General features: G+C 48.2%; 1 protein-coding gene across 4 annotated transcripts in view; it reads right to left on the reverse strand.

The window, feature by feature from the left end:
* Window positions 1-223: 223 nt before the first annotated feature.
* The window catches only part of kmt2a (lysine (K)-specific methyltransferase 2A), a 67,284-nt gene continuing 51,241 nt past the window's right edge, over window positions 224-16,266 (reverse strand). For all 4 annotated transcript variants that reach the window (XM_063207442.1, XM_063207444.1, XM_063207443.1 and 1 more), the window contains exons 28-37: window positions 11,366-16,079; window positions 11,164-11,232; window positions 10,922-11,001; window positions 10,204-10,380; window positions 9,980-10,054; window positions 8,866-9,040; window positions 7,628-7,744; window positions 6,569-6,652; window positions 4,874-5,003; window positions 224-4,270 (exon numbers count right to left, since the gene is read on the reverse strand). In XM_063207442.1, coding sequence (XP_063063512.1) covers window positions 3,995-4,270; window positions 4,874-5,003; window positions 6,569-6,652; window positions 7,628-7,744; window positions 8,866-9,040; window positions 9,980-10,054; window positions 10,204-10,380; window positions 10,922-11,001; window positions 11,164-11,232; window positions 11,366-16,079 — 5,897 coding nt within the window. In that variant the 3' untranslated portion in view covers window positions 224-3,994. The remainder of the gene's footprint in view (window positions 4,271-4,873; window positions 5,004-6,568; window positions 6,653-7,627; window positions 7,745-8,865; window positions 9,041-9,979; window positions 10,055-10,203; window positions 10,381-10,921; window positions 11,002-11,163; window positions 11,233-11,365; window positions 16,080-16,266) is intronic.

Raw genomic sequence — 16,266 nt, forward strand, 5'->3', positions numbered from 1 at the left:
GGGTGTGGGGGGAGGGTTGGGCATCGAGGGGTTAACTAGGAAGAGCCACAGTGCGCAGTAGAACTCTACAGCCTTCCAGAACAAGAACTCCCGAATGGATCATAGAGGGGAAAAAATGAACGCAATGAAGTTGTGTGCTTGTGGTGCCTGCCTGTGTTTCACTTGGGCAACCAGATGCTGTCAATGTTTGGTTGAACGCTAGTCTGTGTTCTAGTAGTCCTCCTCCTCACAACCCCTAAGAATGTGTTGGTAAATTACGGTTAATTACGGTTTTTCACTGACCCGCCAAAGAGTTGGTTGAGTCAGGGCACGACTGCCTTGTGTATACATGCTGTTAAGACAGCAGCGGAACTAATGCAAACAACCAACCAAAGGTAAACAAACAAACAAAAATAAACATTCAGAGTATGAATAACAAATACTGGCCTAAGCGGTCTGTCTCTCAAAAAAGTAATTCAAGCCAGAGTTGCATACAGCAGGAATCTAAAGATTTTTATGTTCAGAAAGATATGCATAGTACCCATAGTCTTCTAGAAATCATCAATCATGAATTCAATCATCAATTGCTCTAGAACCAATGGAGCATTCCAAGAAACCTGGCCTAGTCGTAATCCTGCTCAAATTAACCTTGAGGTAGTGGTAAATCACCTAATAGAAGAGCCAGGAGTGCTCATTTTCTGAGCTAAATGGCATCTGTGGGCCATCTATTAGCAGGTTTACCACTTCCTGTAGGTTGACTTAACCAGGTTTATCACTTGACCATGTTCTTGGAATACTACCCAAGTCCTCTCTTCACAGCCACAAGAAAAGAAAAAGGAAAAACAGAAAGAAAACACTTTTTTGGCCTGTTGACTTAATTAACCTTAGGAAATAAGAGGGTCAACACGTGGCGACGTCAATTAAAGGACCACTGATCTAGAAGAAATATGACAAAAATCCAGCCAAACAGGTGCCTTGTTAAAACATACACCGTCTTCCCCTCTAAAACACACACCACCTTCCTCTCTAATGTCAATGTTAAGGCCGTTTGCATGGTAAAAATGAGAAGGTACGCCGCTCGGAGCCGTAAAGCCATGTTTGCCATGTACAGCTGTAAGTGGTGGTGATGGCGGCGGACCATTTGCTCCTGAGGCCTCAGATCATTCGTGAAGCCGTCTTAAGCTTAAATATTTTAACGTCTGATAAGGCACCTTACTCCTACCAAATGAGGACCAACAAAGAGCATTTTCGAATGGGATATCTTGCATCTGGTGCACTTGAAACTCTACCCTATGTGTTGGAAAACCTGGATAAATAAAGCAACGATCTAATCGACTCCCAAAGTAGAATGACTTGTGAGAGTGCGTGTGAGAGGCATGGCTGCAGGGGTGTCTGGGGAGTTGTGAAGCCCTCTGCCCCTCTGGAACAAGAGGATGGCTTCATGAAAACCTTGCTGAATTTGAACTTGGCTCGATTCCTCAGACTAGGGTTTTTTTTTTTAAACACTTAGTTTTTACGAAAATAATTCTCAGTGATAAAAAAATACACAGAACACTGGGGCAATTAAGCTTCTTCAAACCTTTGGAAATCTTTCAGATATTGTCTTGGGTTTCTTTTAAAAAATATACGATCGAGCATGATTCAACTTGCGAGAGAGAAGAGAGAGCAAAGATAAAACTATGCACAAATGCCTAGGAAAATAGTCGATACGAGACCAAATACTCTGAATGGGGATTGGCGAAAGGGGGCTGGCAAAGGAAGACAATACTTCAGCATGTATTGCCTCCCCGACCCTTAACATCTCACCTGCGCTACAAGTGGTCACTCCAATACGAATACAAAAGGATGCTTGCTTAAAGGTGCACTGTGTAGGATGGTGGCTAGAGTAGGTATTGCAATTATGCTGCCCGTTGAAATAATGAACAAATATTTACTAATATGACCAAAGTACAGCAAGTGTTGCAGCTAAAAATGTCTATTTCTGGAAATTCAAATAGTTCTGGAAATATTTGTGAAAAAGGTAAAATCTGTGAATGGACAGCATGAATTCTAAGAAACTGCTAAAATGTTACACGGTGCACCTTTAAAGAGTGGCAAAACAGAGCTACTGGTGGACTGCGCTCGGGGTTACAACTGCTTCAGTCTGAAGCCTTAAAAACAAAAATAAGAAAAAAGAGGAGAAAAGAGAAAAGAAGTGGAAAAAAGGCAGCTCTACAAATATCAGACCAAGCATTAGTGTTTGTAAACCTCTTATTTCCTACAAATATGTTGTTAAAATAAATACAATGTTTTATTAAAAATATAAATACCGTCATTAGGTGCTATTCACTAGTGAGTGCTTTTCAGTCGTTCGTATATAAAAATATACATATTATTTACATATTAAAAGAAAACGCCTGATATCGTAAAAAGATAAAACTTCCAACGCAAAGCAGACGTCGTTTTTTCTCATACTCAATTGCCAACGTTAATTATTAAAAGCAGCAACAGGAGGAATTTTCTCGTATTGGTCTAAAACAAGCAGGAAAAAAATATATCATCAATGCATCGTGTTTGCGCGGCTCAAGTCAATGATTTTCCTTTTGAATCCAGTCATCGTGCCGTTACATGCACACACTTTTCTTTTCTCTAACTCTTGCTTTTTGAAGAATAAAGGCTGGCTCTGCTATAGTTTGACCTCATAGCGATCAACTCTGAATAGCCATCTGACAGACCAGCTCTCCCTGGATCACAACTCCCAATATCAACACTAATCCAACACTAACATCCTCCGTCACACTAAACTAAACACACTTCCTCCTCCTCCGTATTGCATGGCTGCCAGTCCACCAGGATCTCAGCCTAGCCAATCAGCGGTCAGGATCTCAGCCTAGCCAATCAGCTGTCAGTCTGCTCTCCCTACTCCAGACCAAGTTACTCTTTAGAAACAACACATTCACATGGAACGCCCACAGAAGTGCCTGTAGAAATCTGTCTGCAATCAACGTCCTCTGGTCTTGTCTCCTTAAATAAAGTCACCAGCTGATGAAAGCAGTCTCTATAGCCATCTCTAGCAAGGCGACAGACAATGGCCAAGAGTATTTACAGTGTCTCTTTTTTAACACGGACAGACAGGCCATACACGCCTCTGTTAAGAATGACTACTGCCATCTGAAGGTTTCTGTATACATTCAGTGATGGAGAATGAAGAATGCCATGCCTGGAAACCAAAACACATACTAACAATAAGGGCTTTCATTGATCTTTTTTTGTCGATTTAGGTTGTTAATCTTTTTTGTTTGTTTGTTGTCATCATTTTTAAACCCCTCCCCCAAAAGAATTGCACTTTGGTGTAAAATGGATCTACCGACGTGGCTTTTCTTGCTTGAAGAGATCCATCACATTCTGGAAGCAGGGGTGGATGGGGTGGAGCGGTATCAAACAATACAGTACCTTGCAGGCCATTATCCTACAAAAATTAAGGTAAAAGTGGTGATGTACAGATTTCCAATGTATGGGGATGCCATATACAAAAAATGTCTGGGGCACTACCTTTTTTCCAGCATTAAGAAAACGATCAACCTCACTTTAAAAGAAAACAAAAACAAAACAAAACAAAACAAAAAAAGAATGTTTCTGAAGGCCTGAAATTCCTCATGTGAATCGCTCTCCGTTTATGACACTGAGCAACAACAACAAAAAGAGTCAATGTTGAACGAAAAAAAGTTGAACAAAAAACCATAAGAGGCACAGTAATGTCATCCTCGTGGAGATCACAAGCACATGTAACAGCTCTGGCCAATCACAGAAGCCTATTTCAACGCATGCTACCTTTCCAGGCCTCTGCAGCTCCACACACACAATACTCCACAAGAGCAGAACTGCAAAGGGGTGGCGATGGACTACCATCACAAAAAACGTGCCGTCGTCACCTTCAACAACAACAAAGAAAACCCCAAAAAACAAAAAACAAGTGCACTGGAACGCCGCAGAGAGACGACTTTTTTAAACAGTTCAGGAACTAACTTTTTAACTTTTAGTTCAGGAACTTTCGGCACTTTTTGGCTCCGCAGTTGCAGGGTAGCTTATTCCCCGCCTCCTCGATGGGGAATTTGTAGTCGTAGGTAAGCTCCTCGCCGCGGTGGATCTTGCGCAGGGCGAAGATGACGATGTGTTTGTGGGCGTCGACGAGGAGGAGGCGCGAGTAGCAGTTGGGCTCGCAGGAGTGGTTGATAAAGCGCGCCGCATTGCCGTGCATGGTGGCGTCCACCACCTCGAACTCATCGATACGGAACATATAACACCCAATGCCCTGCACGGAAAAATAATTGCACACATTTAACACCAACATGTAGCACCCGATCCCCTGGACAAAAAAATAAATACACACATCAACATATTACATCCAATCCCCAGCAGGGAGAAAATATACTAAATTAAATCGTAAAAATAGCAAGTACAAACAATAGTTTGTTTGTGAACACCCCACATATTTTATATGTGAAACATGTAATATGCAATCCCCTGGAGGAGGAAAAAGATGCAAAGTAGATAGGCAAGACACAATTGCATAATAGGCAAGACACAATTGCTGACAATAATTCATTTGTTAAACAGAGCTCAGTTTATAGATGAAAGTATGTAAAACCTCATATCTACATGCCTCTTAGTGCGCACCATTGACAGATGAAACGTAATTGCAACACTATTTAAATATAATAATCTTGAGTAACACATTAAAACTGAATGATCGCCATTTTCTTAGAATACATTTGACATTTGTAATAATAATCTCAGTCAGAGCACAAGAATGCTACAACAAAGCAACAGTAGGACACCTTTTAATGCTTAATCATGTTTAACATTTCATTTCAAAAGTGAGACATTTTGTTTGCCATGTGATACCCGTCCTCACCTTCTCGTCGTAATACTTCTCCCGTTTGTCAGTGAGGACAGATCGGACCACGTTGCCAGAGTACTCGATGATCATCTCTCCCGCATCTATATTTCTCTTGCAGAACAGCCCTCGGCCGTGAATGACTGACCTGGGACAAAAAACAACAACCAAATAAACAGATGAGGATATTTAAGTCTTCTTGCATCACCATGTGCGGTTTTAGTGTTTTTCCATTTCCAACACCAGGGAACTTATTCTGATTCCACTTTATGATGCATATCCTTGGGAGCAAAATAAAACCATAAATAAAACCAATATTATGGGTAGCCCTGGGTAAACTTTCAGTCAGTGGAAAATCACAGTAAAATGTAAGTGTTTCGCACCAAAAAGAGTTACGGTGCACACTAATAATGAGTACACCCCTTGTGAAAAGTAACATTTTGAAAAATATTTCAATAAGCACACAAGTCATTTCCAAAAGGTGCATAGGGTAAGTTCTATACAACATCTGTTGAGCTTACCACAGAAAGGTAAGGTTATTAATATAACTTAAATGACATAGTTTTCATTTTTTGGTGAAATTATGGTGGTGCAAAACTGAGTACATCCCGATCAAAGTTCAAAGTTTCCACACCCATCCTGAAACCATTTTACTCATCAGCGGTGGAGAGCAGTGCCGTGGACACATTGCACTACAAAGAGTAGTGCGTTCTGCTGAGCGCTGTATTCGTGAACCTGTGCCAGTCATTTATACAAAGAGAGTATTATCTAGCGCCCATAAAATTCTAAAAAGACCAATCACACCCAGGCAATGGACTATTAAAGAAAATTGAGATATGGAAGGCGACTGTGCTGTCAGCGAGCAAGAACAGAGAGACTGAGAAAGAGCTTCTTTCCTCATGCCATTTGTTTATTAAATTCCTCCTAATTGATTGGGCTGAACACACACACACACACACACACACACACACACACACACACACACACACACACACACACACACACACACACACACACACACACACACACACACACACACACACACACACACACACACACACACACACACACAGGATCCTGATCTGCTTCAGTAATCACAGTACATGCTGACATGCATATTGGTTTTGGTGAAATTCAGCTTCCCAATGTTGATGGCATTCATGCAGTCCCAAAACATGTCAGTCCCACTACCCTGCTTGACTGTAAGCATGGAACGCTTTTTTTTGTACTACTCACTACATTTCACAGCATGCCCTACTTTCACAGTATTTTCTATGCATGCAATGTACAAATCCTTGCATCCTTGTACTATTTATACAGTTTCTGTTAAGGTATAATGAGGGATGCGTCCACGACAGAGAGTGTGTATGAATTTGTATGTATAACGGTGAGTGTGCATAATTTGGATTCTAGAGTAGCATTTCTCAACGGGGGCTCTACAGCCCCCCGGGGGGGTGTTAGGGAGCCCTAAGTTTCCATTAGTCTATTTTTCATTTTTCTGTAATACTATCAAGTGGGGAGTTGGCAGGCTAATGATGAGGTCAAGGGAGGTTCAAAGAAGGTGGAGAACCACTGATCTAGAATCCAAAGTTACACATTCACCGTAATACCTACACAGTCATACGTCTCGGTTGTGGATGCATCACTCATTATACAAGGGGGACGTCAAAAAAAGCGAGCCAGTGCTGTATGCGTGTGTTGTCTGATGGGTACCTGAAAACGCCCACTGTCTCTCTGGACGTCTTCTGCAGGTGCTGCAGCCTCAGAGGCATGGGCAGCTCCATGCTGAGGGCACGGCTGAGGACAAAAGAGACACACAGAACAAGAAAAAAACACATCAAAAGGGCACTGCAATGCTCCTATGAGAGCCTGCCTGCGGTCACAAATGTGGAGCATGTGTCAGTGTGTGTGTGGTGTGTGTGTGTGTGTGTGTGTGTGTGTGTGTGTGTGTGTGTGTGTGTGTGTCCTGGTTTTGCTACAAAAGAGAAACAAATATCCCATCTCAGACAGAAAAAAATACACCCACAAAGTGGCAAAACATTTCTTTACTGCCAGGTTAGGGTCAAAGATGGGTTTGGTATGCGTACAGTTAAGTACGTATATTCATTACCGCATAATGGGAGTCAGTAAATGAAAGGACCCCATAAGGATAGCAATGCATACCTGTGTGTGTGTGTGTGTGTGTGTGTGTGTGTGTGTGTGTGTGTGTGTGTGTGTGTGTGTGTGTGTGTGTGTGTGTGTGTGTGTGTGTGTGTGTGTGTGTGTGTGTGTGTGTTTGCATCTCTGTGTGTGTGTATCTGTGTGTGCACGACGTGTGTCTCTATGTGTTTGTGGTGACAAAGAAAAGCCCACTATAGACAGCATGCCACATATGAGGAGACAGAGCATCCTACCAGGCTGACTTCAACTGTGTCTCCCTCTCTGTTCTATTTACGTGCAAGTCAATGGCAGGTTACCATAAGGACACCAATGGCAGCATGTGTTTGTTTGTGGGTGTATGCCACATATGCAGAGACAGCTTGTGCTCAATGAGAGCTCCGGTCCCCAAAAGCATAGCAATATGCAATGCAAATATGTAGAAAGTGCTCTATAGCCAGCTACATTTGCACACACACGCACGCACGCACGCACGCACGCACGCACGCACGCACGCACGCACGCACGCACGCACGCACGCACGCACGCACACACACACACACACACACACACACACACACACACACACACACACACACACACGATGTATGGCTGGATCGTGTCAGTGTGTCCTACCGTGCGGACTTGCTCTTCGCCTGTGTCTCATCCTCCTGCTCCTCGTCCTGAGGCCGGTACTCTGGAGGCTGACGATGCCTAGAGGCCAGGAAGCTGAAGATGTCAAACACAGACCTCCTGCAGCGAGAGGGAGAGAGAGAGAGAGAGAGAGAGAGAGAGAGAGAGAGAGAGAGAGAGAGAGAGAGAGAGAGAGAGGCAGAACAAACGACACGTAAAACAGGATACAGGATAGGTCAGGACAGTCACCAAGCACACACACACACACACACACACACACACGCACGCACGCACGCACGCACGCGCACACGCACACACACGCACACACACCCTTTTCCTGTTCAGGAGAACTAGGCTAATTTATGTCCTGCTGTGCTTTAAGCAGAACTGCAGTCACGCGAAAAATAAAAAAATAAAAAAACAAACATGCAAAGCCAAAAACTGTGCACTGAAGAGTCCTCCATGCTCCATAAAGACTGGATGACTTTGTGGTTGCATCAGGCACACACATTTCTCATTCTCATAAATAAAGATTCAATAAATTACAAGTCCCCAGGCTGATGGACACTCAATTATACTGCCTTAGACTTGCAAATGGCTCTGCACCCACCTAAATAAACAAATACTAATATCTATAAACACAATATTTAAAATATCTTTGACCGCCTAAAAAAACATTGACTTTTTCATCATTTGCTCTGCACCTCTGGCATGCAGGTAAGTTGATAGGCAGCCTTCTTCATCCTTCAAACTCGATTTAGCACTTAAGCTTTGTTTACAAGTGTTATTTTATAATACATCTAACAACATGAGCCATGTATTAAGGGGTTAAGCCCTATTTACAAGTATTCTCTTAGAATATATCTACTTTACGGCTGCCTGGAAAAAATGTGACCCTTTCAAAACTCATATCACCCCTTCATACGTCTGATGCTACTATTCCAACTTAATGCCCACTGTCATGTACTGTCAAGGTCAAGCCATAGTAAAAAAGGGTTTGCAATCTTCTCAAATTGTTCACGGCTCTAAAAGACACTGCATTACTTCACACAGTGCTTATTGATGGCTCAAAGTGTGCCATATTGCAGTACCTCTGGTGGAGCTGGAAGTGGACAGATCTGTCTTCTACTCTTAACTTGCTGCACAGCCATAATCATTTACACAACATTTATGTCATCATCATATCTCAGGAGCATTTATCTTTAGTTCAAACTAAAGTGTGTCATGTTGCCGTACAGTACCTCTGGTGCAGCTCTACGCGTGCGGAGCCGTGTGGGTTGATGGGGGGCTCCTGGGGCTCCTGCGGCCGGTGGAAGCGGAAGCGGTAGTTGCGGCACTGCCGGGCCCCGTACAGCTGCTCCAGCAGAAAGACCACCGCATGGTGCAGCACGCCCAGCATACGCACACCACTCACGCCTGGAGACATGGAGACACAGATACAGGACATCAGGAATACAAGACCTTCTACGCTGAACTCTGCAAGTTGGCATCTGTTACACTCACCCCCCTTAACCTCCCTACCGGGGCAAGATACCTGTGTCACTGAGGTGATCTGCACTAGTTTGTCACTCGGGTCTCAGACCAAGACCAAGACCAAGGGCGACCTACGCTTCCTGGTAGCGGAAGTTTTGCCATGAATTCGCATTATTCGCTCAGGACGTGACGCATAACGGCTCTGGCTTGACAGTCTGGGACAGTCGGAGATTATGAACATTCCAATTGGTTTTCGCCGAACCACGTCAGAGCTCATTACCATAATATTAGCATGACTTTAATCGTTGAAATTCGCTCTGGTCGCTCAGTTCACTTCGCCACTGGCGAATTCGCTCTGGTAGCCCAGTTCGCTTACCCTCCATAGCAAAATAATGAGTACCGTCGAACAAATAGGCCGCTCTTGGTGTGAACAAGGCATTAGGGTGGTGTTGGCAGGCCAAGGGAGGCTTATGATGAGGTCAAGGGGGCGCTTGTTCAAAAAAGGTTGAGAACCACTACATTAGATAGAGATAATGATGGCACATGCAACAAGGTGTAAAGCCATTTAACTAACACCATAGGTTGATTCAACACCCTTAGCATATGCACAACATTCACTCAAAAAGAGCAAGATCAGAGACATCATGAGATTATGACGCACAATACACAGTTTTGTGAACACCAGACTTTTCAACGAGTGTTCAATGTATGGCAGCGAAAATGTAACAAACTACAGAAAAGTTCCAGTTTGTGAGTATTTCAGTATATGACAAATGACCTTGAACTTGGAACAGCATTCAGCTGGAGGCTACACGTTTGCAGACACTACATTGTGATTAGTGAGGTCACCACTATACAGAGAGTTGTGAAGGTTTTTCTCACCCTCAAATGACAGCTCTTTAAGTTTGGCGTTTGAACGTGCCTCCTTGACTTTGTCCGTCAGAGACTTCCAGGCCTCTGTGGATGAAAAATAAGGGTTTCAGAGATTAAATGCCTCTTCCCAACAAATCCATTTGATGCTGCCAAGATGTGTCTCTTGAGTCACAATAAAAAAGAAAAGAGTTTGACAGTGTAGAGAAAGGGCAGCAGGCTCTACTTTTCAATACCTTCAATGCTCTCGCAGCGGATGTGAAAGCCATCGTCGCTGGAGATTTCAAAGATGAGGCCTTTCTTGGGCTTGCAATCTGCGATGAAGTCCTCCTTGCACCCCTTCTCGTCCTCCTGCTCTGGAGAGGCGACAGGTGCCGTGCCAGAACCCTTTCTCCTGGTTGGAGTGGATGAACCTGGACACACACATATGGAAAATACTCAACTCCAAATCAGGAGGTGTTGCAACTAAGGGTGTTGCAAGCAATCTACGCCAGATATACAGAGTGAAGCCAGGGGTGAGACCAATCTTTTTAATTTCAGTGTAGCAAGAAGACAGATATGAGTTGACACCTATGAGTAACATGACTGGCAGTGATTTCGTTATGAACAAAATCTCAGGCTTCAACCAAATGTTTTATTTTTTGTCTTTTGGCTGTGCAATAAAAACAGTATATGTAAGGCATGGCCTGTTTCTTGAAAAATTGAATTTGAAGGCCAGCACTCTCACAATCAAAATATTTAAGAGTGAATAATAATAATAATAATAATAATAATAACAATAATAATAATAATATTCATTGTTCAAAGTGCAGTATCACCATACAACATGGTCTCAAAACACAGAGTGAAGCATGCTCCAAGCTGAAAATTGTCTTTGAACATTTACAAAACAAAAACACAACTTTCTATATTAGGTATTTATCTCTAGCCAAGTAAGACGCTGAGAACACTCACATGTGGCTTTGGAGTCCTCATCACACAGTTCTATTGACACCTGGTTGATAAGGGATGCTTTGGTCGTCATGGGAGCGTCACTGAAAACCAAGCAAACAGGAATAACACTCAGCTCATTCTGTGGATAACTGATTTTTTAAGCCTTTCAAGAACTGTCAAATGATGTTAAAAATCAAACCATTACAAATGAGAACTAATATAAAATAGTCATGCGAATCATTGTAGCTGACTGAGTCAATTACCTCTTGCTTGGATCTTTTTCCACCGGTTTCCCTGTGTCCATTGGCTCAGGATTGACTGTCTGCTTAGTCCTGTACAAAACCAAACAAGAACAAAAAGCCCACAAAACAGCATATGTAAAAGCAAAGTAAACAAACACATGTAAAGTAGACAATTAAAGAAGACAAACTTTTCCATCTCCTGTTTATAACGTGTTGTTCTTACCCTGATGGTGATGATGATGGCAACTGGTTCTGAAGTGGAGACTCTGCCAGCGAACCCTTGGCCTTCTTCCCACTGGCCTTCTCGGGAGTCGGCCGAGCCCTTTTGGCCTTCTGCTTTCCCTTGCCGCTTGCCGTAGACGCTGGTGCCCCTGTGGTGGGGTTGGTGGTGGACTTGAACACGTGATGCTGGTTAGCCTGGAGCGTGATGGGGGTCGTCCACGAGCCCTGGGCCATCAACCCTGTGGCTTGGCCAACAGATCCTGCGATGGCGGTGCCGCTCTGATCAAGTGCATGTGGTGGTTTGTCTGTGATGACCCTGCCCACCGTCTGCCTGTGCAAGCCGCCATCTTGGTCCACTTGCTTGCTGACGGACATGGTGAGCGTCTGCTGTGGTGGAAGAACGCAGATGCTGCTGGCGATGGAGGTCTGTACAGGGTGGGTGAGCTGCGAGACCATGGGGCCTCCAGGGTGGAGGACCATCTGCTGCTCAGGGATGGTGAGGTTGTGGGGAGCAGCCTTGAAGAGCAGGTTGCTGAACGAGCCAGCAATCTCCGCCGAGCTGAGCAGCCCTGGCGTGCTGAGAGACACCGAACTGGCGCCAAGGATGTTGCCGGCTCCGCTGGGTGCTACAGAGACAACATTCAGCACCTGCTGGTTTGGGTTGAGACCGGATACCGTGCATGGCAAGAGGTGGGCAGTGTCCTGGCCCAGTATACCCGGCTGGCCGCTGGATGTGATGGGCACCGGCTGGGGCACCAGCATGACGCCCGGTTTCGGCCGTTTGATGATGTTGGGGATCTTGCGGTGGGACGTGGTGGCTGCAGCTGTCGTGAGCGTGCCTAGTTCGACCAGCCCAGACTGCGTGGAGATGCCCGCCGTGATCTGTGGCGCCGACAGGTTGATGAGCGTCATGTTTGGCGTGACTTCCGACGGTGCCAACGGAGGAGGCTGTGTGCGCGAGCGCGGGAGCTTTTTGTTCTTGCGCGGCAGCCGCGTGATCGCCCGCTTCTTGCCGTGACCAGACGACAGCACGGACGACGGGGACGGTGACAGGGACGGCGCACTGCTGGTCACCATAGCCACCGTGGTCGCCAGGTCCGTCCTGTGCCCGGCCTCCGACACGATAATCTGCTGCGACTGGTCGTGAGATGGGATGCCGATGAGGAGGCCCGAAGTGGTGTTGGGGATGACGGGCTGGAAGCTGGCCTGGGTGGTGTTGGTGGTGGTGATGGTGTGGATCTGAGGGTGGTGGGACATGGGGAGGATGCCTTTGCCCCCCACAGGGAATATGGGCTGAGTGGTGTTGATGGTCATGGGGCTCAGCACGGAAGGACTGGTGGTCATTACCCCCGTGGCGCCCACAGAGGGCGCTATTTGGAGCTTCTGCGTCACCCCGTTGTGCAGCGTCTGGAGAACGTACAGCGGCTGCATCCGCTGGTTGACCACAATCAGTTTCTCGGGCGCAGCAGCGGGTTTGAGATGTGCAGAAGGCGTCTGGACAGCAGTGCTAGCGACCGGAGTGGGACCAGGGCTCACAGCCGTAACTGGGATGTACTTCTGGCCTTGCAGGGACAGGGTTGGCGAGCTTGGCAAGCCTGGTGTGCCGGAGGATCGGGCCACATCCTGGTTGTCCGTCTCCATCGCCTGACTGACCTGGCCGGAGATGGCGTCGCTCTCCATGCTGGATATGAAATGCTTGGGCGTCAACGGGTCGTCATTTCCCTGTTGTGAATCTCCCCCTCCGCCGCCACCTTCCTCGCTCGCTGGACTCGTCCTGACCTCCGCTTTGTCTCCGGCTTTCTCCTCAGGTTCATCAGTAGCCAACGACAGCATGGTGCTCTCGCCGGAGGTCTCCGGGACGAGGGTGCTGTGGTTCTGGTTGCTGACGGAAGGGCTGCGCGTTGTCAGCACGGAGAGATCCGACGGAAGCCCGAGCTGGAGGCTGTAGGACTCCTCGACGGAGATGGTGGAGGTGACGCCACTCTCCACAGGCTCGGCTGTAGGCAGGGGCTGGGGGAAGTCGCCGAACAGGATGTCTTTGCGCCGGTTGACGTCCACCCCGTAGCCGTCGCTGAGCAGAAGCTCTGGGGACGACGCCTCGGGCTGCTGACCCAGGGCCTGCATCGACGGCGTGTTGAGCACAAAGTCCATTATGTCCGACGGCAGGATGTTGCCGCAGTCGTCACTGTAGTTGTTGTCCGAGTCGGACTTGAGCAGGTCTGTCGTTAGGGACAGCTGCGCCTCCAGGGGGTCTTGGCCCTGAGCCTTCACGCCACCCAGAGAGAGACAAGACTCCTTCTGGCTCTTGCGGGTCTCTCTGCCTCCACTACTACCCCCGCCACCACCACTGCTGCCATTTCCACTTCCGCCACCACCAGCAGCAGCACCACCACCACCATCAGACTCTTTGCTGGAGTTGGCGGCCATTTTCTCTGCCCGGCTCTTCCGTTTCCCAGATGCCTTGTGGGTAGTGGACGTGGTGGCGGTGGTGGTGGTGGTGGTGCTGGTGGTGCTCACGCTGGCATCGCTCTCCGATCCATCGTCCACGCCGTCCAGCTGCCCGATCTGGGGGCGGCCGAGGCTTATGGGTATGGCTCCAGGTTCCTCCATGTGGTCCGACCTCCCCTCCTCCTCCTCCTCCTCCTCCTCCCCCTCGTTTTGGATCAGAAATCTAGCGGGGTGCAGCTGTACGCTAGGGTTGATGATGGTGCGTGTGAAGTTGTAGTAGTACGAGTCTTTGTTGGGACACTGGCCCAGCCCGCCCTCGTCGTCATCACCGCTGTCCTCCGATAGCGAGGTGCTCATGTCGTCCGCGCCGTCCACTTGGCCCTCGGCGGATCGCTTGCTCATGCCGGACCTCTTCTTCCCGATCACATCGCCGCCGCCGTAGAAGTTGAGGTCTTCCTCTCCGTAGGAGCGCACGCCATAGAAAGGCGTGAGGCCAAAGATCATGTTGGCTCGGGCGCGCGTGCTGCGACGCGGGTACCGCCGCTTGGCTGACCCGGACCCGTCGCTATCCTCCTCAGTGTGCTTGTCGATGCTTCCATCCTCCTCCATGGATTGGTCTTCTCCGTCCTCGGTCCCCTCTCCCTCGCGCAGATGCTCCTCGCTGTCCTCGGGGTGCATGTGGCTCTCCGACTCGGAGCTCTCCGAGCTGGCGGACGGGGACGAGAACAGAGCGGCGCAGGCGGACGATCTCCTGTGAGGGCCGTGGCTGATCGGCGTGACCGGCGACAACGACAGGTTCAAATCGGAACTCGGGCTGATCACTTTGGTCCCATTGGGGTCTGTTTTGGGAGACATTACCGTGGCTTTTGCGATGGGCTTCTTTTCCCTTTTGCTGATCAGCTCCTTGGTGCCTTTGGTTTGATTGTGGGACGCTGGCCTCAAGCTCCTCTCGGAGCCGGTGTCTGACTGCGCCTCCTCCAGACTGCTGGAGCTGTTCTTGTTCTCTGTGCTGCAGCTGCTGTACCTCTCCCTGGACTTCAGCGCTCTGTTTCCTCCTCCTGCCTGACTGTCGTGCTTGTCAACTGCATTCCCAGTCCCAGACGCTTTGGCATTGCTGCTGCTGTGCACTGCAGATTTGCTGTTACTATTTTGGAAGTTTTGGTCTTGACTGAGCGGCGTTTTGACGCCGTCGCTCTCCTTCTTGTGAAGTAAGAGGGGGCCCTTGATCTTCTTAGAGCTTTTCTCCCTCTCCTTCGTCGCCTCGATGCTTCCGCTTCCGAATCCCATTTTGGAGCACGTCTCTTTGGTAGTGGACGGCCGGTAGGTGGCCGTGACGGCCGGCGTGGCCTGAGAGCCGCGCTTGATGTCCTCCTCCCCCACCGTAGCTCCGGAGGACCTGCGGGGCTTCATGGCAGCCGCTGGAGCGGGCCCCGGCACGTAGTCGTGGGACTTCCTCCCCCCTCCCCCGCTCTTGTGGAACGGAGGCTGCTTTGGAGACCCCGGCGTCCCCGTGTCCTTGGCCACCGGAGTGCCTTCCGGAACGGGGTTTCCTCCTCCCCCTACTCCGTCTTTCGGGAGAGCAGCCTGGTGCTGGCAGGAAAGGAGCGTGGACTCAGCCGGAAGATCGCTGTCCTTCATTCCCGCTTTTCCTTTCTCACTGTTGGGGCCGCCGCTGTTGTTGGTCCGTTGGTGGCCGGTGAGGACCGCCGTGCCCATGGGCGGAGACACCTGCTTCATGCCTGCCGTCGGCGGAGTGGACGAATGCAGCGCTGCCTCACTTTCAGGCTGTGGCTGCAGCTGCTTTGTGTCACACGTTTCAGCGGCAACCACCGACCCCTGTCTTTGCTGCTGCTGCTGCTGCTGCTGGGGACTGGGGCTGGACGCTTTACTACCTTGACAGTTGAGCTGAGTTCTCGCGCAACCAAAGGACCTGCTCCTGTCCCTCATGTCCCTGGAGTGTGCGGGAGCGCGGTCCCGTTCCCAGGATGACGCGTGGGAAGAGAGTGATGAGGGTGCAGAAATGGAAGAGCTGAAAGACACTGTGCTTTGCTGCTGTTGCTGTGGCTGCTGAGCGAGCATGTTACTGCTGCCACCGCTGCTGCTTCCCTGCGACGCAGGAGAGGGAGCGGAAGGGGTGCTGTTTCTGGGCGACTGGGGCGACGAGAGGGAGGAAGTGCTGTGTCGTCGGGATACAATCCTGCCCAGGCTGGACCTCAGCAGAGGGTCACCCACCGTCACTATCTCGTGTGCTGAGCTCATGAGGACTCCTGTGAAAAAAATACACAAAGAGGAAGAGCATGATGATCACAAGATGAAGGAACACACCTGAACCATTTACAGAAGGATAATAAGACACATAACTTACTTTGTGGCACAATTTATACAAGATGATGTTCAAAGTACTTTAACAGCTTAGTATGAAAAAACAAATACAAAACTGTACAAAACTGTAAA

The sequence above is a fragment of the Engraulis encrasicolus genome, chromosome 9, assembly GCF_034702125.1.
Source record: "Engraulis encrasicolus isolate BLACKSEA-1 chromosome 9, IST_EnEncr_1.0, whole genome shotgun sequence".
Classification (NCBI taxonomy): domain Eukaryota; kingdom Metazoa; phylum Chordata; class Actinopteri; order Clupeiformes; family Engraulidae; genus Engraulis; species Engraulis encrasicolus.